General features: G+C 39.4%; 1 protein-coding gene across 1 annotated transcript in view; it reads right to left on the minus strand.

Annotated features, from left to right (window-relative positions):
• Positions 1-54: 54 nt before the first annotated feature.
• pde3b (phosphodiesterase 3B) overlaps positions 55-18,479 on the minus strand; it is a 47,416-nt gene continuing 28,991 nt past the window's right edge. Inside the window, exons 3-16 of the mRNA XM_077562969.1 lie at positions 16,952-17,200; positions 15,438-15,583; positions 14,008-14,108; positions 13,008-13,239; positions 12,830-12,921; positions 11,177-11,319; positions 10,964-11,098; positions 10,403-10,514; positions 10,098-10,211; positions 8,586-8,785; positions 6,273-6,476; positions 5,985-6,146; positions 5,198-5,471; positions 55-3,430 (exon numbers count right to left, since the gene is read on the minus strand). Coding sequence (XP_077419095.1) covers positions 3,222-3,430; positions 5,198-5,471; positions 5,985-6,146; positions 6,273-6,476; positions 8,586-8,785; positions 10,098-10,211; positions 10,403-10,514; positions 10,964-11,098; positions 11,177-11,319; positions 12,830-12,921; positions 13,008-13,239; positions 14,008-14,108; positions 15,438-15,583; positions 16,952-17,200 — 2,373 coding nt within the window. The 3' untranslated portion in view covers positions 55-3,221. The remainder of the gene's footprint in view (positions 3,431-5,197; positions 5,472-5,984; positions 6,147-6,272; positions 6,477-8,585; positions 8,786-10,097; positions 10,212-10,402; positions 10,515-10,963; positions 11,099-11,176; positions 11,320-12,829; positions 12,922-13,007; positions 13,240-14,007; positions 14,109-15,437; positions 15,584-16,951; positions 17,201-18,479) is intronic.

Below are 18,479 nucleotides of genomic sequence, written 5' to 3' on the forward strand. Positions count from 1 at the left end.
GATAAACAGTCATCACCCACACACATTCTCACAAGAATCGACAAGAACCGTGAGTACTTGAGGGATGGTGTTTTATGACAGCTATAAATAACAAAAATCAGTTGCTCCCATAATATTGGTGAGGGTGAATGATTACATTGGACAAGAGGTACGTATATGGATGCCACACACAGGTAACTTCATTTATGATGTTTTTTTTTTTTTTTAAATGGCACAATCGTTAGAGGACATGATGGTTTGAAATACTGAGAAAAGCCAACAACAAGTGTAATTCAACCTGACAGAATAGTAACTTCTGGTCCAGAAGGACTCCATGGGAAAGAAGGAATATGGCTCTGACCTGAGTCCGGTCTGCTACTCTCGCTGCTCCTTTGACAATACTGGAACACTAATGTCATGGCCGACCGCACATAGGTCAAGTTTGGCACTAGTGAAGGAGAGATGATGATGATGAATGCAAAGAGAATGAAGACAATTGAAAAGAAAACCAAATAGCCATACCTGTAAAAGAAAGGAGATAACAAGGACAGGGTCTCAATGTAGTTACATCACAAGTGTGTGTATAGAAAACGGATGCATTCAGTTGATTATTCAAAAATATATATTTATGCACATACTCTTTTTGTACAGTGGCTGAACACTTGACTGGTATTAAAATGAGCACACCTGTGTTTTATATATATAAATATATATATATATATGTATATAAATATATATATATATATATATATATATATATTTATATAAATATTAACCCAATTGGAGTTAACGTTTTCTGCAGATTACGATTGGCTATGTGATAAAGAGGCAACAATTGTGCCTTCCCTTTCATAAAATGGAATGCTGAAATAGATGGAAAAACAACTGGATCCCTTCTTCACACTGGCCACTAGAAGAAAAAGTAAAATACAGTGGTGCCTTGAGAAACGAGTGACCTGACTTACGAGTTATTTAAAATATAAGCTGTCTTTCCAATGATATTTTGCCTTGGTTAGAGCTTGAGCCTTGTTTCCCCCCTCCCCTATTTTTATGTTTTTTTAAATTAATTAATTTTTTATTTTTGAAACTTGGGACACTGAAAGGTGACCCACCAGGCTTCCAGATATGTCTCCCTCCGTTGCTCATTGTTGTTTATGTTTCTTGGATATGTTGTGACCAGGGGAATTGCCCTTTCAGAGATCAATAAAGTAATCTGAATCTGAATCAAGTGCTGTATGGATGCAGGTGACTCAACTCACTTCAGAGAAAGCATCAGTTTGGCAAATAGGGAACAATTCTCCAAAAGGAGGTTCACTGTCAAAGTAAACATCAGAGAATTATGTGTTGTCTCTTAAATCAATAAATGGCTAAAGGTAAAGCTTAATGCTAACGAGGTAAAAAAACAGTGACATGCTAAAGATTAGCATAAATAGTTAGTTTTACAATTCTTTAGGCAACGGATAGTTCAACACAAATGGTGAAAAGACATGTAGACATAATATAACATTACTCACAGGGATATATTCTTTATCCCCTGAGAATAAGAATATTATTGCAGCTTTTTTCATTACTGAGAAAAGTGACAGTGTGAATGCATACAAATGAAGAGCCGCTCACTTCTTTGTACGTATTACACTACCTCCAGTGGCCAAGCACCTAAAGGCTGTGTAATTCTGGTACATTCTATTCAATAACGTTATTACTCCATCTAGGCTTTTAACATTTTCAATTTCAACATAGAGCGCTATTTATTCTTATTAAAACACATTCATTTACAATCCTTTTTACTGGTTTGGGGTGGGGGGCGGGAACAGATTAATGGCGTTTGCATTTACATGTGTTTCAATGCAGGGGTGGGGGTGTTCAAATTAAACTCACACCTCAAGGCACCAATATAAATGAAAAATGTGTTGGTTGGTTGAAAAAGAGGCAGCTGGTCAATATACTGTTCAAAAAATATATGAACTGAAAGAAAAGGTGGCCATACAGTGGGGTTAAGCAAACAGTGTATGAATGGACAAGGGACAGCACAGTCACATCTCGGAGGATTTCACTTGCTTCAATATGTAGTCAACTTGTTCACTCAACTCTTTCACTCGCCCATATGTACTGTATGGTGTTCTTCGTTAAAGTCGATTCAATCTTAATAAAATTAATTCCTGCAAAGTAATCATACAGCTTTGCATGAATCCTGAGTAACCTTTAAAAAAACAACAACTAATCAACAGGAAATTAAAAATGCATTCATTGAGACGGCATACCTGACCTGAATGCAACACCAGAGGACATTAACAAAACCACAAGAGCATACCCATCAATCACATACTAAAAAGAATTAAAAATGTGCTCTCTTTCTCCAAACGCTCTATCACATTCTTCCAAAAGCATAATCACACATCCCCAAAAAAACACACCATCGCAAAGGAAACAACAAAAGGGGGTGGCACACATGAGTAACAGCATCCAAAATGATGCAGATATAATAATGCTAATCATCAATCGACAATTCAAATCATGTCTCTGTGACTGAGCTTCATACAGTGTTTTCGTGTCACCAGCAAGGAGAGAGAACTACACAAGCCAAGGCTCTGGGCCAATATGGACTCGGTGAAGGTTGAGACAGGCACATCTGATATACTGTATATCATGTATATCTCTATATATATCTCTCTATATATATTTATAGAATTACAAAAAATAAATCCGAAACTGATGCTGAAAGAGTCTCGGTTTCATCTTTCCACATATGAACTGTTCACTTTGGTAAAGGGTGTCAATGTTGTCTTCACGCTGCTTGCTTGGTTCATCCTCTACCCCTCTTTTTTTTTTTTTTTTTTTTAATAGTCACAACGTGTTTTGTACCTAAGGGAGGTGTAAGCGCTATGCATTCAAGGCATCGTTGCAGCCAAGTTCATTCGAGGAACCTGGCGCTTTCTTCCCTGACCTCACTTGTGGGGCCTCCTCCTCCTTTGAGCTGCTCCAAGACTCTCCATGGGGTTGAAAGTGCGTAGGAGTTGGACTCCCACTGTTGCAGCGAGGAACCGCTCACAGTGGTAAGGCCTTTTTTTTCTTCTTTTTTTCTTTTGTTGTTATTTTTCCAAAAAAAAAATGACTGCACAGTGTTCAGGGTGTGTGAGTGAAAAATGTCATTAATGTGCATGTCAGTGTGTGAAAGGCTGTTGGGTGTACAACTTTTAATTCTGCAGCTCTTCCTGCTCTTTCCTCCACGTGCTGTTGTGGGGCTACTGACGCTCCTCCCCTTCCTCCTCCTCCTGGATGACCTGGATGTCATCTGAAGGCGATGTGGGCATGCTGGCTGGCAGGCTGTCAGGCTGCTGCTGCTCCTCTTTACTCTTCTCCTCTTCCTCGATGACCTTCTTCCACACTTTGTGGTTCTCAGCCAGGTGCTGCATGATGCTGCAGAATAACTGGCGGTGGCTTTTCCTCCTTTCTGCAGAAGAACCAAGAAAAGAAACCAAGAGATTCTTTGCATTATGTTTGTTTCAAATTTGGCAGCAATACCTTAAATGTCATTTACCCTGAAATTTGATACATTTTCTCAAAAAGACATGAAGATGAAAAGACAGTGGTAACAGGTCCCGGCAACTGTGTGTGTTATCACCACATTACATACAGGTTCAAACTGAAATATGCTCCTGTTGGTCTTTGAAGGGTCATGGAGGAATCTCGCAACAATAAAAGTCCAAGTCATGTATATACTTGTCTGTATCGGTATGTGTGAGGCGGCAGTGGGGACAGTGTTCACGGCAGAGTATGAAACTGTCCCGAGAACTGTCTGTTAAATGATTGCATAATGTTTATATTATGACAATGACACACACAAAACCCTCACATTTAGTCCTTATCATTACTTGTAAGCTGTTGGTTAAGATGGGTTTTGGTTTTAGGCAACTGGGTTTGGTAAAACAATTTCTGACTTTGCTTTGTTAGAAACACAATTAGTTAGTGTTTATTAAGGTTATCCAGTCGCATCTCCCCTTGTGTAACAGGTCCCCTTGTATGATGCATTCAGCAACAAAGATCTTTTCTGCACTGACAGATTTATAGCTTCAGATGTCCAAAAACCCATCCCAGTCATCTATGAATATTTTTCATGAGGGAGTTCAAAACAGTCCAGAAAATTGTGTGTTCCCAACACAATTGCACAAGTTTCCACACTAACATGTACCTGTTGCTTTTTGAAGGGTCATGAGGTCATCTCAAAACAGTGAAAAGAATAAAACAGTGTATATATTAAGAAACAGAAGTCAGTGGGTGCCTTGCGTGCCTGCAAATGTACATTTTCCCTTTTCTCTGAAATGTTGATTAATGGGTTAGCATCCGTTTATAAATGTCAGACAGGCTATTAACACACTTAGAGCAGATCTGTAAATACTAATTGGATAAAGACAATTATGGTAATGCAAGCATGAATGGTTCTTTGTCTATGTGCCTTGTGACTGACTGGAGGTAGTGTATAACCTGCCTTGCACCCAAAGTCAGCTGAGACAGGCTCCAACCAACCAACCAACTCAACTCAACCCAACTCAACCCAAACCAAGCCAACTCAACCCATCCCATCCATCGCTTATCCTGGGTCGGTGGCTGGGGCATCAGCTTTAGCAGGAAAGACCAGACTTCCCTCTCCCCAGCCACTTCAACCAGCTCCTCTGGTGGGATCCCAAGGCGTTTCCAGGCCATCTGAGAGACACAGTCACTCTAGCATGTCTTGGGCCGTCCCCGGGGCCTCCTGCCGGTGGGGCATGCCCGGAACACCTCTGCATGGAGGCATCTTTGAAAAATCCAAACCAGATGCCCGAGCCACCTTAGCTGACTCCCCTCAACGCGGAGGAGCAGCGGCTTGACTCTGAGTCCCTTCCGCATGACCGAGGTTCTTACCCTATTTCTAAGGGACAGCCTGGACACACTGCAGAGGAAACTTATTTTGGCCGTTTGTATCTAGGACCAATACAGAGTGTGCATCACAGAAGATGCTGCACCAATCCGCCTGTCAATCTCCCTCTCCATCCTGCCCTCACTTGTGAACAAGACCCCAAGATACTTGAACTCACTTCACTTGGGGCAAGATCTCATCCCCAACCCGGAGAACCTTGGCAGAGTCCAACCCTCAGTAGAAACGAATCAAACTTGATTCAGACCAAACTCTGACATGATATAAGCAGCAGAAAAAGGACACTTTGTTTTAAAGTTGACTCACTTGGCCGCAGATCCTCATCAAGCTCATCCGTGTCGTCCTCTTCATCATCATCATTTTCATCATCATCCGTGTCCAAGTCCACACGACCCTCGTCATCTTCATCCGATCCATCTCCATTCATCCACTGGCCAGGAAGTAAACCTGCGGCATCGTATGAGTTACAGAGCGGGCCAACGATATGTGTGATGAAGGATTCCTGCAACTTTGCCAACTGTGGGGAGGAGCGGTCCATGAAGGGGCTGATGGGTAACCCCAGGCTCGCTTCTTCATCACCCTAAAGGTAAAAAGAAAAAAGTGTATGAGCTTGCGATGGGTTTTCATATTTTAAATACACTGAAAAGCATGCACTTTAAATGCTTTAGACATTTAGACAAAAGAAAAAAATACATACGTACACTTGTGCTTTATCATTTTTTACACACTGAACAAGTAAAGGTGAGTTCAGAGTTGATTTGAAATGTTTTGACGTGTTTGGGAAAGGTAAAACTATAATAAAAAAAAATTAAAAAACACCTATGATATGGCAGGCTTTCAAGGGTTGGTCTGGTATCCCCGCGAAAAACGAGTGTTCACATCATCCCAATACTTTTGTCCAATTAGTGAACATTCAGTTGGTGAAATGATTGTAGTCCATGTGTTGAGATGTGAAGTGTGTGGCTTACATGCTAACATCCCAAGAGCAATGATACAGTTAACGAGACAGAAATTTTATGAAGTGCTCTTTCCCTGAGTAATATGACCATGGAGCACATAGATGTTGGATGTAGGATGCATGCAGCCTACGCACCTGTTCATAAAACTCATTGACAATGCCTTCAGTCCATTTCAAATGCAGATCGCGGACTTTGGCTGGCCCGTTGATGTCTGCCAGCTTGATACACACTTGGCACACAAGCAGTCTGTCATTCTCATTGGTCCAGTCAATTCCTGGACTGTTCACATCATTGACCTGAAAGTCAATGAGACAGGACACTTATTAAACCCATCTGCAGCATCGATCATTAACATCTTCATAATTGTTCAATAAGTTAAACTACGTAAAGACAGTGGTTATCACTTCTAATCATGTAATGACCTTGGAATTGAACTCAGCCAGAAAGTCAAAGTGCTTCTTGAGGTCTGTGGCTAAAATGGCCTCAATGACGAGGAAGCGAAAGCGCTTGAACTCCACATGATCAAGGTTGGCCAGGAAGTTAAACTCTGGCCTGGATAGGTAGAGGTTCCAAGCAGATGCAGCGTGGTGGTTCTCCAGCACGGAGCGGTCGTTGTACAGTACCGCCTGTGTTGTACACGAGGGAAGAGCCACAGGTGAGAGTAGGAACATGACAGAGACTTCAGTAAAATCTGACAAAATAAAAACGTGTAGGACTTTGTGCCTCTGATCAAAGAAAAATATATTTAAGATGTTTGTTTGACCTTGCTGTTTTCTACCAGGAGCCTGAAGGTTTTGTGCACAGATTGCTATTTTGCACTGTTCATAATTCCCTCCACCACCTTATGTAAGAAATAGGATCCAGTTAGAGCTGAGGAAAAACATGTATTTAAATGTGATTGGTTAATTCTGAACGGCTACATCCCAGATATAAGAGGGTGTGTGTACTTGCACAACCACGTTATTTCAGTTATCTATTTTTACATGCCCTCAAATATTTTTTTTTTTCTGATTGAGTTGCACAGGTCATAGGCAAAATTACTGGAGGTAAAAGTTTGGAAATTATTTATTTTGGTCTAATTTATATATATATATATATATATATATATAAAACTGACATTTAAACAGGGGTGTGTAGACTTTTCATATTTTGTGCATTGTTGTGAGACTGACCTACAGTATACTGGTATGGAATAATAATATATGGATTGACATGTAGATTCCATTAATGAAACAAGATAAAACAACCATTTCTTCAATTCATGTTGCATTGCACCTGGTGCGTTTCTAAAGCAAGAAACTTAGAGAGCCAGACTTTCGAGCACCAAAGATCTTTTGCCAGACATGTTTGTCAACATCATCCGTGATCAATAGGTTCAGGGTCCCCTGTCTTTGCTCTTAACCCACTTTCCTATTTAAACAGGGGCACATAGCTGACCTTAACAACTTTCGCATCACAGTATGAGACAGACACTGAATATGTGGACTTCCTCTCTTAATGGAATATCCATTTCCAACATATCCAATAATTAAAGGGACACAAAGTATAAGTATCGGGTGCTTCTTTAGTCCATATTCCACTCTTGCATCCCATTTCAATAATTCTTCCAAGTGGCTTTATGTGATCTTCTTGACAGTTGAATGTAGACTTGTGCCAAGACAAATGAATAAGGTTCATTTTCCACTTTGTTAAAATGGACATGGTCCAGTTGAATGTCTTTCTCCTTTACTGGTTTTCATGCCATCACATCACTCAGGCAAAGGTTACCGCATACAAGGAGAAAGTAATAGCATCTTTGGGAAACCAAAAAAGCTTGACTTTGAGTCACGAGGCATGTAAAGCGAAGTCATGTCAGGTTAATAACAACTATCTGGTTAAAACTTAACTGTGAGCATCGATGTGAGGACGCCAGACATCTGAGGACACCACTATGAAATAGAGATGCACTAGTGGAGTGTGTGTGTTACATTGATTCAAAACAGGAGAAGCACATTATGCAAACAGTCAATGTCGTGTGGTTTCCTGTGCAGCGCACCAATTAGCTAAAACATTTTCTGTTTAGTGAGTGCATCAGGGGGAAAGAAATATGTTTTTCTGTATATTAGTTGATATGGAATTTAGCAATCAGAAAAAAAAATCACCAAAATGGTGCAAAAGTACTCCCTCGCAAAGCGACCAATTCAAGTTCCCTATCTATATTTTTATTCCCCTCATAACAATAATAGGTGCTGCTGTTTTTTTGTGCAGTCACCTATTTCTGGCTGTTTCTTTAGTTTGCAGTGATACAATAGCTTCAATGTGTCACTCTAATTTATGTGTGCGACCTTAAACGGAACACACGACTCAACGATCCTTTTCCTTCATTCTATGAGGCAGTGTGTATGATCATTAAAAGTGCAAACATCAATGCCATCTGATTCCCTGAAAAAAGGTTTAAGACGATTAAGTATCAAAATAATGACATACCCTGTATCCAGGAAACAAGTCCAAAATAGTGCCGTGTTTACGCACTCAAAATGTCACAGTGATCACAAAAATGTCCAATAAGGCAGCATACAGGATCTGTCATTATTTCAACAAGTGTGCATAAAACTCTATTCAGGGAATCAGATGCCATTGATATTTGTACTTTGAATGTCCACACTGGCTCATAGAATGAAGGAAAAGTAACATTGACTCGTGTTTTCTTGTAACTTTTCTGAACACATGTAAATTAACTAGCGGGATTGGTTTACCTGAGGCGCATTAGTGGCAACTAGAAAGGCATTAGTGCGACCAGGGTGGTCATAGTCGTGCATTGCAGCTGCTACATATAGGGCCATGAGCTCCAGAGCAGGGATGTTCCAAGCCAGACAGCCGTAGCTGTCATCTGATATAGAGGAACTCTTGGATGAGGCGTATGATATCCTGCCAGGAGAGATCCCACTGTCTGAGTCTAGAACACAAAGTGTTAATAGACACATGTTAAAGAGTCTTGGGATTTCAACACCAATATCCCTGCTTCGATGGTACCCATAACATGTTGTATATTGGACACTTACAAAAATAGCTGCAGGTAGAACACAATAATGTTAAATATACAGCAAAAATATAATTTAAGGGAATATTTTTTTAAGCTTCCTTACGCTAAATGTTTTAAAAGTTTGCTGTCTAATGTTTTAACATTGTCAATGTATGTTCTTTTAGTAAATTTTGTAACCTACTTTTGTTTTCTCTTTTTTGCTCTGTTAATTACTATATTTGTCGATGCTTATATGTGTTGTTTTTCCTTGTGTAAAGCACATTGAGTTGCCTTGTGTAAGAAATGTGCCATACAAATAAACTTGCCTTGCCTGCAAGTGAGTCACAGGCCTCGTCACATCCTTTTTTTTTTCTCAGCGCCTGATTCTTGCTGCTGCTTTAGACTCATGGCGTCAATATTCTGTGTACAAAATAGTGTATTTCGCCGAATAGATGTATTTGCGTGAAAATATTCCGGTGTAAACTGTTGCCAAGGAGGGGACTGGGAAGTGGACCGGAGAGTCATTTGGCACGAGCACCCGGGGAGACAGCGGTGTGAGGTTACGTCATTATGAGAGGAGAGATGAAGGCAAATGCCAACTGTCTGATTAATCCATTACTTTATTCGTGCAATTTTCTTGTTCGAACAATAGCATGGCATAGGTCTGCGCATGCTGCCTAAAAAAAAAAAAAAAAGAAAGAAAGAAAAAAAAATTGAAAAAAGACAGTTTTGTGCCCTTTAGGGCCAGGTCGTGCCCTACGCACAGTGTGTTATGAGCATATCAGAAGTGGCGACCCTGCTTGGGGGCACACATGCAGCCCAACAATTGCATTTAAATGATCCAAAATCCTGCGTTATACGGTTGCATTGTTTTAGCCCTAACTTCCGTTCATTGAGCTAATTAGCCAGTTAATGGTTTAGTTAACTCTTTGACTGCCAGACGTTTTCAGAAAAGGGATGCCGTGGGTGCCAGCCGATTTTAAGCATTTTGACTGATCTTTCAAGGTCCATAGAAAATTATGTGTTTGGACTATGGAAACACACATACTACAAAAAAAAAGATTGGACTCTCATCTTTCATCAGAAAAAAAAAGTTTGTTTCTACCTTATTCCGTTTTTCAGTAATCCACAATAGAAAATGGTTAGTTTCACCTCTGTTTTGAAACAAACGTCTTTTAACGTCTTTGGCACTCCTCCATAAAAAAAATAATAATCAAATGCTATTGGGTGCTCAGTTGAAGTTCACCTGTGTCACTTCCGGTCACATGCTCACTGTGGATCTGCTGGAACCCAGGGATTGGTCGAGTGGTCAGGTACCATACAGCATGGAGCACATCAGTAGCATGGACTCGGTTATGATCTGTGGGCATTCCAACCAAATAAATAAGCTGTAAGTTGACTGCGTTAGGCTACATGAGCAACTTTGCAACACAGGAGCTACTGAGCTCATAGAGCAAGAGACATGAGCACATTGTGATGGCACATGAACAAACAGTTAACAAACATAAATCTTGAGCATTTCTGGAGGCCTAGCGCTGTGTGAACACTCACAGGGAATGTCCCTGTAGCCATTTTCCAGAGCAAAGAAGTATGTCATGAACTCCCTCACAGGGATCTTGAATATTTCAAACAGACACGTATCCTGGAAAAGGGTGTAAGTCACCTGGGGAAATACAGACCATCTTTACTGAAACACACATCAGAACACAAGGTAACCACAGCGCCACCATTAGTCAAAAGCTAGCATATGCAGTGCAGCAACTTTAAAATCTGCCTAGAGCTACGCGTTTGCCAGGCTTAGGCTAAAATTTCAAACTAAAATTAATTATAAATTGTAAACTAGAGGCTATACGGCAAGCAGATTTGGAGCAGCTTGCTCAAATCCAATGTAGCCGGTTAAAGTCTTCTTTCTAAGCTCTAAATTAGCCTAACATTAACAAATGGCTAGTTTTGGCTATTTACACTTAACAGACATGCTGATGGAAACAAACAAACTACACTGAATTGATCTTTTCTACAAGATATTTATCAGGAGGGGACACACATAGTGACCACAGCCTCAGAGCACAACAAAAAACGAACAAGAGAACATGTTTGTATCACAGTACTAACATAGCTGAGTAGTCTTCCTGTCTTTCCTCCTGTTTTGTCCACCAAGTCAAAAATCTGGAAGTTCCAGGTATTCATCCTCTCCATGAGGGCCTCATGATCTTCCAGCATCGGGTCTAGTCGAAACTCCTGATAACCCTGGAGGAGACCAATCAAGCATTATTATCTTTCATTGTGAAGATTCATTATGGTTGCTGTGACTCTGGGATACCTTACCCTCAATTCCTGAGTCTGCTTCTCTGTGCTGGGGCTCTGTTCCTCCTCAGCTTGGTTCTGCTTGCCTGTGATCTCAGTCTCTCCAGGTATGTCCACACTCTCCTCCCTGATTAAAGGTTCGCCTAGGAACTCTGGACATTCACCTGTTGCTCCCATAGAAAGAAGAAAATTTCAAACTGAATTCACTTTTTCTACATATATTTGAGTCATACACACACACACCTATTCGTTTTTTCCCCTCACAATATTCCTGTCCACCATGAAGAGCGGGGGTCTACATTAATTTATTTTTATTTTTATAATACATTTGCCACTAGATAGTAGGCATTGGTTTGTTGCACTTGCACCAGCGTCTTATAATACCCTACACTGCAACGTGAGTAGGTTTAATGTTTTTTTTCGTTGAAGATTTTGAATGACATGCAGGACAAACATAGCAACTAAAATAATATTCAAATTTTTATTGAGTTGATTTTTGTAGAGAAAATTAGATCTCTTACTTAATGTTGGTTTGCTGTTCACCAGTTTTGTGCTGTACCTGAATGGTCATTTTTATGCACAAGAGATCTTTGCACTCACTTTATTAAAAAAATTATCATTTTTTTTAATCACCGTGTGTGGTTCTGTTTTAATTGTTCAAACCCTTTGTTGATGAAGGCTGGATCATTTATGCATGCATTGAGAAGCATATCAATAATGAAACATACTAGGATGCTGTGATGTACATTGGTTCAGTAAAAAAAACTGACATATGCACAGTGTGTCCATATTTAAAATGGCATTGTCATAAATCTGGGACTTGTTGGAGCATCCCTGAGATATTTACATACACATATGAACATCTTGTCTATGGCAACAATTACTCGTACAGCTGTGGTTGCTGTCAAAGCGCTATTTAAATAATCTTGAGTTGAATTATTGAGTCATTGTCATTTGTGAACTCACTAAAATAAATAAATACACAATTGTTAGGCGTCGTCTTGGTCTCATAATGTCAAAATGTGAAAAGCAGAATGAAGAAGAGTGTTTACATATCAATTGTAATTACACCAAGAAATGTATTGATCCATTCATGTAACAAACACCTATTGTGTTTTTTTTTGCCATTCATGTTCTTGTTAGAGAATGCCAAGTTGTGTAAAATGCTAATACTTTGAATAGTTGGACATCATGTTTTCAAGACGCTACTAACTTTAAAAAAAAAAAAAAAAAAAAAAACCCTCACCAAAGCAGAACAGAATTACTTGGGTGCCATTTGCTGGAATCTTGATGTCATGGAAGTCCAGCATATTGATCTGAGATGAAGACTGATTTTAGCATTGCGTAATTTTGACATAAGTAGAGCTCTGTCGCCATCTCGTGATATTTAGCGTTAACTACAAAAAATAAATACTTTTTTTTTTTTGGGGGGGGGGGGTTGTATGGTTGTTAATTACTCCCATATCTTCACACAATTCATTTTAGGTTTATCCTGAAATTTCACCCGAAAGCCAAATATTCCTAACATTTTGTGAGCAGTGCATGTACACACACACACACCCTGAAAAGGGTAAAACTATCCTCTATAAACTTACTAATGGAAGGTGTTGCTCTCAGGCTACTCTTCTCTAATCTCACCATATCATAATGCCTATTATTAGTAATTTTATTTACCTGAGCGCCTGCGTTGGGCCTCGCTGAGGAAGGGCTGATGAAGATCCCCCAAATCGCTACTGGAAACCCCTTTTGGCATCTGACGCCCACAGCTGGCGTGGACAAGTCAAGTCTTGTGCATGACTATAATTCAACAATTATGAGCAAGAAATTCCTAGTAGTTTTTTTTTTTTTTTACCTGGTGCAAAGAGGTAAAGTGGAGCTGCGGAATGCCTGCTGGAAGTCACACAAGCTCAGCGTATAGCCCAAAGGTTTGTGCAGGTTCAGGTTGACACTTGGCTTTGTCAGGAAGTCCGCTGTGTCTGGGAACTCCACAGGCGAACGGGTGACAAAGGATGATGAAGAACCTGTGGTTACAGACGAAGGACTGTGGCTGGGAGAGGTGACGGGGCTCAGACTAGGAGAGGCCCCTGATGATGGAAAGAAAAAGGGTTAATTAGTCAAATCATCTTTATTGCATTTCTTTGTTTTTCCAGGGCTGTATGAAAAAAATAATAAATTGGCAAAAATAGATGATGCTCTGTTTAAAATTAAGAAAATTGTCTAAAAGTTAAGTTAAAAGAGAACAAGATTATTTTTTGGGAACCTATTTTGGGAACGCCATTATTCGCTAAAAATTGTGGCTTGTATTTGTGTTCAGGCAAAAACAATTATAGTATTACTTTGGCACCATCTGGTGGAATATTGTTGGTGTTAGGTTTATTTTGGTGGCAGTGTTTCTTCATCCGCGTTTGAGTTGTCCCTTTGTCGGCAGTCCGTGAATGCACCTTGTGGACAGTCAAAAGTATAACTGAAAGTTTCTATTCCTCTCCTGATGCAGCCACAAAAGCCCATCTTAGTCTACTTTGCAGTTACACTTTGCCTGAATTCCCCCCAAAATATTATTATGAGTAAATGACAAAAGGACAGTTTATTAACTTAATACAATTCATATAAAATGTTTGGATGAATATTTGCTTGCCCGAGTATAATGTGACAATCATGGAACAATATGAGTTCTGGAAAATTGTGATGGGTCCTTGCTATAGTCTTGCCACCCTCTTACTCTATCTGCCACCGCCAAAACATCAGCGGATTTGTGTCGGCTGATGATGCACGTTTGTGCTAGCATGTGATTTAAATTTTCAAACATGAGCTCTGTTGGAACTGTGTCAGAAAGCTCTGCAATTGGTTCCCACCTGCTCTCCTGGATCCTGCATGGTAGGTGAGGGTGACAGAAGAAGATCTCTGCTTGGGAATGGTGAGCAGGTTTGCATTTGGCCCATTGGACAGTCCTGAGCTGGATACAACAAACAAACACAATGTCAACTGTAGTCACCAGACCTTTGACTTAAGCCAAATGATGGTGCAGCTAATAAGATGGAGAAGTACTGGCATCTTGTGGACCACGATGGTTACTACAGTTATGTGATTTCTTCCTGAATAGTTACAAGACTATGTTAATTTAACAAGACTAGGGGCCTCTTCGAAAAATCAAACCTCTTAATCTTTATGCCACCTATCCTTAACCTTTGTTGAATTACGTCATCAGGTAAAGGACAAATGAAAAGGTGCTTCCTTTTGAAAATTGATCAGAGACATCACACTTTCACCCAAATTTGACTCCACTTTTCCTAACTGACCTCATTGTGCGATGGCAAGTATTGCTGACAAAAGTCTCGCGCTTGCGGACTTTACCTGCAAAATATTAATTGAATGAAAAAAATACAGCTACAAATTGTTGTTTTTGTAAAGGATCTTTGATGTTTTTCGTCGTTGCATAGTCTGTCAACTTTATAACTGTCCCCTGTTGCTTTAAATCTTGCTGTCATAAAGAAATGTGGGTAAAATCCTTTCGTAAAAGTTGGTCAGACTCAGAACAAAGTAACCTTTGCCAAAGGTGGCTTAAAGGTGACATACAGGCACCTTTCATGAATATTAGTAGAATTTGAATGCTACTATCTTCCAAGGACTTCCGGGTCGTCTTGTTCAGATAGAATAGGGAAGGGAAATCCGAGGCAAAAACGAGAATGCGAAGAGGCCCTTGGTTTATGCTCAGATGGATAAACGACATCACAAATGTCAATAACTATCTGCCCTGGATTTTTAAAAAAAATAGTTGTGGGTGGACAAAAGAGACCTACATTTTTTTGTTTTGATATAAATACAGTACCTCTCTCGCTATGATGTCAAACATACTGCTGAAGGATGTCTCGTCAGATTCCAAATGATTAAAAAAATATCTTTGTGTGCTGCATTTGCACAGCAATTGAGTAACTTCTTATCTTAGCGATTTTTATTTATTATACATTCAATATTTACACAACAGGCAACTACAGAGTAAAGGAAACATCTTTGTTTTATAACACAGATGTCTGTTGCTGTGCATGGTCTACGTTCAAATACAAATTAAATTCTCAGTTAACATAGAATATGTGGGTTGTAATTAAAATTTGTTCAACTAAAGCACACCAGTGACACCACAAACAAATCAATGCAAATTCTCATCCCAGGTGTGATGGATTTTAGGAATTTAGAGAAAGAGGAGCAGCTACAAAAGAGTGTTTTGTTTTGGTGTGCAGAAATGTGGCTGTGTGACAACAGCAAAGACTGCGCGTTGTGTTGATACCTAATCAAGTTAAGGTCAGGGTGGGATCTCTTGCCGGTGTTACGTTCCCACCGTGACGATAGTGTGTCGATAGGAGGAAGCACAGAAGAGGAGGTAGAACTCCGCCTAGGCTGAGGAGTAGGGAGGCTGTTTCTGCTGCTTAAACCCTGTAAGAGTAGATCATGTTTAGTTAGTATGAATACATAAAACATCAATGTAACTAATTGCTTTTATCGTGACTGAAGTTACCTCCACACTTTTTGTCATCTTACGCATGCATTGCTTGCGTCAGGCCAAAACATCATAAGTCACAATTTGGTAAATTTAATATTTAGTCCAGACTTGGGTGTTATTTATTTTTTACCAAAAGGCGTTAAAAATGGCTTAATCTCTTTGAGGATGCAATGTTAATGGTTGAATAAACATGACGTTTTTGGGGTCTCCTGAAAAGTGATGACATTGGAGGTAAAGGATTTTGGCTATAGTAAAACTTGTCAACAGAATGATTTATATATGATACATGATTTAAATTAATCCCTTACATATGCCCACAAGAAATGAGTCCTTCCACAACGCAATCCACAAACAATTACGACAATTTGATCTTCAGCTTATGATATTGGCAAAAAAAATAAGCTTAATTTAGCACAATTTACAGGATGAACAAGCATATATTTTGGGTAAGCCAACATAATTTTCTTCAAAAGAAGAAATGCTTGGCGATAGATGTCTCCTGACCAATTTTTGAGACAGAATGTGTATCAAATTCTTTCATACATTTTCAACCAACACAACATTCATGTATGCTTCAAACCTGATAACACCTTGAGTCAAAGACTGGAATACACTAAAGACTGGACACATCGTAACCAGAAAAGCAATGTGGTGTAAGCATTTAAGTGCAGTAAGGAATGCCCAGATACAGTACATTGCTGGCGTTGGGTCAAAACTTTGTACCTCCAAAATCGTCACTTTTCAGGAGACCCCAAAATGGCATGTTTGTTCAGTCTTTAACATTGTGTCATCAAAGAAAACAAGCTATTTTTCAACACTTTAGATTGGTCAATAATTTGTAAAAATGACACCGACATGTGTGGACTAACCAAAAATATAGATTCTTGAAAAAATACGTAATTTGCTAAATTGTGACTTATGAGGTTACGGCTCAACGCCAGCGATTTATTGGGGAAACTAACGTTATTAGCTGATATTAGCTATTTACCAAGAGGATTATGCAAAAACTACACTACGTAACCAATTTCAAAACTTACAGTGAGGTGGTGAATGAAGCAAGAAAATCAGGATAAGGATATGGTGTGATTTTTTTTCTTTTCTACAGTTCACTTGAATTGAAGCCAAAGGGGGCAGTGACCTGGCTAGTGCTACCATCACCTATTGATAGGAAGTAGACTGTGAGGGAAAGGATTTTGTCAAATGAAAATACATTTAGAAGAATTGTTCTACCGGTTTGGTTGTGCACTCTATTGAAACCTATTCTACTTATGATAATGTATTTTCCTAAAGAGTATACCCACCTTAATGATTTTGCGTTCACTCCTCTCTACGGAGTCATCCACCTCGCCACAGGGGTAAAAGCCGGGGAAAGGGGTGAAAGGGTTCACCCGGGGGCGGCATGACCCTGAGAAGGTCCCCATGAGGCTGGAGATGCTGTGCAGGGTTGAGATGTTGTGGGGCGACAAGGACGAATCCATCAAGAGCTCTGACACCAAGTTCCTGGCCTCGTTGATGACTGACAGGTCGACGCCATTGCCACTCGCTGCGCCCTGACATGCATTAAGGGAAGGAGAGTCAAGGCAGCATCAGAGATCTACGACAATGCATACGAGTCAGTTAGAAGACAAAACACGTTTCAATCAATAAGTCCCATTGTGCAATGTGCATGTAGTCATCTCTATAGTTTAAGACTAGTAGGGGCTCCAACAATTACTCAAATAACATACAAATTACAATTACAAAAAGAGTCAAAGCAAAATCTCTGCTTTGAATCTTTGCAGTGATCAGTTTTCGACAAAGATTAATATTACTGCAGTCGCACGCACCACTGGCTGTAGCTAGCTAACTCAACACTCTTCCTCACTGATGCCCATGTCACTCACCAGTCTGGTGGTCCTGTCAAGTTAGACTTTAGAATAAATATGACAAACACTATGACAAAGTCAGTGTTACTGTTTTGTCAAACCAATGGCACACATTATTGAACATCTAAATGTCATTATGTAAACAATTATGTTCTCGGATACAAATATTTTCAAATTTGTGAAATGATTAAACTCACCTGTGCTTAAATTCTTTTCAAAAACGAGACTTTCACTTGTGTGTATTGTGTACTAATTTTTGCAACATTGCAATATTACATGTTGAGAACCAATCTCATTTTCAGCTAATGGCTGACATTTAAAGGAGAATTTTGCAGTATATACATACTGTATGTAGTAACATGTTGCACTCAAACGAAACCCAAAGTTTTCTAAGAAATCTGATGGGGTGTGTACTCATTTATTTTGATCATTGTAACACAAATTGAAAACAGAAAATTTTGGGCGTTTCTTCAATCATCACATAACCAAAAGTGTTTGGTATGGAGAAGTTAAAGTTTCCAATTACTGTAACCCAACTTGCATATTTTGGGATTGTAGTAAGAAACCTTGAAAAAACCCACACACGCATGGGGAGAACAAGCAACACAAAGATGTTTCAATGAATCAGGATCTCCTAACTGTGCAGCAGACATGAAACCAGTAACTCACCATGCTGTCCTAAAATTATGAGTATAAGTTATAATATAAGTTATTTTGTGTATTTTCGGTGTGGCTCTACTACCCTTTCAATCAACAAAAATTACGAGTCCAAATGAGCAGTAATTTTACCATGAGTTGCAACTTGTTTCTTAACTTGGTCATACATTTAAAATTGTGGGTTAATTCACCATGTTTGTGTTTTTCCTTTTTCTTGAAACTATGTTTGTATTTGTATTACTACTGTATAGTCTTCTAAGAATAATGTCTGTGTTATGTTAAGTGGTATGAGGAGGTGGGCCCAAAT

The sequence above is a fragment of the Vanacampus margaritifer genome, chromosome 4 (assembly GCF_051991255.1).
Source record: "Vanacampus margaritifer isolate UIUO_Vmar chromosome 4, RoL_Vmar_1.0, whole genome shotgun sequence".
In the NCBI taxonomy this organism is placed as follows: domain Eukaryota; kingdom Metazoa; phylum Chordata; class Actinopteri; order Syngnathiformes; family Syngnathidae; genus Vanacampus; species Vanacampus margaritifer.